Genomic DNA, 2524 nt, shown 5'->3' on the forward strand with positions numbered 1-2524 from the left:
CCTTCAGATCAACCTTCTCCTATGCAGATCTCTAATGCAACATTTAAAAAAAGAGTCAATAAGTGAAAATAACCAATAAACTGATTCCTTATGGGATTTCCCAATCAAATTGCCAGCAAACCATTTTCAGCCAAACCAATTTCAACGGATTTCGCTCAAATCTGATGTCGATGTTACTTATTTTGGTTTGAAATAAAGGACTTAATCATTTAATAATCCTAGCTTAATCCCGAGCAGCGCCGGGTTATACTGCTAGTAATAACTAAAATTAGTAAAAAGGATGAAATTAATGAAACGAGCTGAAGGTATGTTTCCTCCAATGCTGGCATCTGTATGCTCTCCGTGTTATCTGGTTCACTAAATTATTCTTGGAGAACAGAATGTGGAATAGCTCCAAGGACAAACATCTTTACCCTTGTTGTAGGGTATTGAGGTAGCCAGTATTGACCATTCCAAAGGGAATTGTTTATTGCAGTCCTTGAGTTTCCAGATTAATTTACTAAGACCGGTACTATTATTTTTATTCCTATCCCTAAAGGATGAATAATGGTTGGAGATTCTCTTAGAGACCTGCGTCGAAGAACAACCAATATAACGCGAGACCTCTGTGTTAGTCGTTACCTTACATTGATAAACCACATTTTGGTCCTAGCATTCACACTTAAAAACTTGATTCTATTACAATTCCGAGATACTAATCTTATTGTTGTGATAGTTGTTGTTATATTTACTAATGTTGTTCTTGTTACCTATATTTTTATCTAAATAACTATTGCTACCATATGAGTGTGTTGAATTACTGGAGTAATTGTTATTATTATTATTATTATTATTATTATTATTATTATTATTATTATTATTAGCATTACTATTATTATCATCATAATTGGTATGGCTGACTAGAGATGAATCTAAAAGTCTAAAATTATGGGAAGATATTATTTGTAACATATTTTTTGTATTAGAAAACTCAAATCTAACCTTATGCGTGTTGATGATTGGGTAATAGTGAGAACCCCTAGGAAAGTTCCTATTCACCGCGTCGCGGAACTGCAAAACCAAATTGGATTTAACTTGTTTCCCAAATGGGACGATGAACCAGATGTTGTCATCAGATCTAGGTGCAGTGCTGGTATTGTTAAATAAAGTTTTTTGTTTTTATTAAGGATTTAAGGGTCGGTTAAGCCTCCTCTTTTATGCGAATGATTATAAGTAGGTGCCACTCACTCAGTGAAGGGAGAAGAAGGGGAAAAAATAGAATTGAGTTTATCCCTGCTAGTAGTGGTAATATCTTGTTGTACAAAAGATGAAAGATCACTAAATGAATTGATGTATCTAATCTTGTCTTTGTAACCTGGCTTCAATAAGGCTGAATTATAAAAGTCAGTCTCTTTATTGAAAATATGGGAGTTAGAGGGAAGTTTAGAAAGTCTGAGTGAAATACTCTTAACTAAATTACTGGTGATAGACCTTGGATGGTTACTAAAAGGGCTTATGTACCTAAGATTCGTTGATGATTTATGGAGAGGAAAGTGTGTGTTGCTATATAAGTCTAAAGTTACATCTAGGAAGTTGGCTACGGAGACCTCATCCTCAAAAACGATGCCAAAACCCATTCTCCAGAAGAATCTAGCTAAATTTTTAACCTTTTGGATGTGCTGGGTAGTGACATTTTGGAGGTATAGTAGACAATCATCTCTGTATAGACCTCCATTAATATTTGCGAATTGGTCTGCCAATTCATATAATAAATACGAACAAACTATATCAGCTATTTGAACTGAATCCGAACTTCCCATACGAACGTCGTAAGCCTCCGGAGTATCCTTACGAATCCATAGCTTATTGTTGAATTTTATAATTGATTTTCGAGCCGCTAATATTACACTAATTTCGTCCCTAGAAAGACCTGCCTTATTATGGGCCAACCAAAGTGCCTTGTTAAGAATTATGGGGTTAATTGATGAGTAGAAACTAGAGATGTCAAACTGTATAAATTTGGTATTACTCTTGTCTTTAATTGAACTAAACCATTCTATTCAGAAGAATTTGACCATAGTCTTAGTTTTAACTTATCAACTATTGTAGGTATGTATTTGTCCAGAATGTTTTTGATAAGAACGCCCATGTCTGATCTAGAGGGACAAATTAGGCGTAGAGAAGGGTTGGTCCAAAAATGTTTTTTGTGATTCATTATGTCTTCTTTTAATTTAAACTCTTAGTACAGCGTTCATAGCCTCTCTCCCTAAAGAGCTCCCTGTAAACTAGCGTTCTTGTTTCTAACGGTCATTTAACTTAGCTATATAGTGTTATTACTCGTGATTATTACCTTAGCAATTAGCGCAAGTCTTGCATTTGAAATATGGATCCCTGACGATGAATTTGTGCGCATATTCCAGCATCTCTCATTTCTTTGGAGTAGAGTGCACATAATTTTTGAAACACATTTAGAAATTAAAGGAACTTATTGATTATATGTGTTTTGCTCCATTTATTACTATTCTTTATATATATATATATATAT

The 2524-nt window shown here is 34.1% G+C and overlaps 1 protein-coding gene across 1 annotated transcript in view; it reads right to left on the bottom strand.

Annotated features, from left to right (window-relative positions):
- LOC106882491 (uncharacterized) overlaps window positions 1-2524 on the bottom strand; it is a 43374-nt gene that overhangs the window by 18634 nt on the left and 22216 nt on the right. The window contains exon 4 of the mRNA XM_052965680.1: window positions 1563-2035. Within this exon, the coding sequence (XP_052821640.1) occupies window positions 1563-2035 (473 nt within the window). The remainder of the gene's footprint in view (window positions 1-1562; window positions 2036-2524) is intronic.

Source organism: Octopus bimaculoides, chromosome 1, assembly GCF_001194135.2.
Source record: "Octopus bimaculoides isolate UCB-OBI-ISO-001 chromosome 1, ASM119413v2, whole genome shotgun sequence".
NCBI classification, from domain to species: domain Eukaryota; kingdom Metazoa; phylum Mollusca; class Cephalopoda; order Octopoda; family Octopodidae; genus Octopus; species Octopus bimaculoides.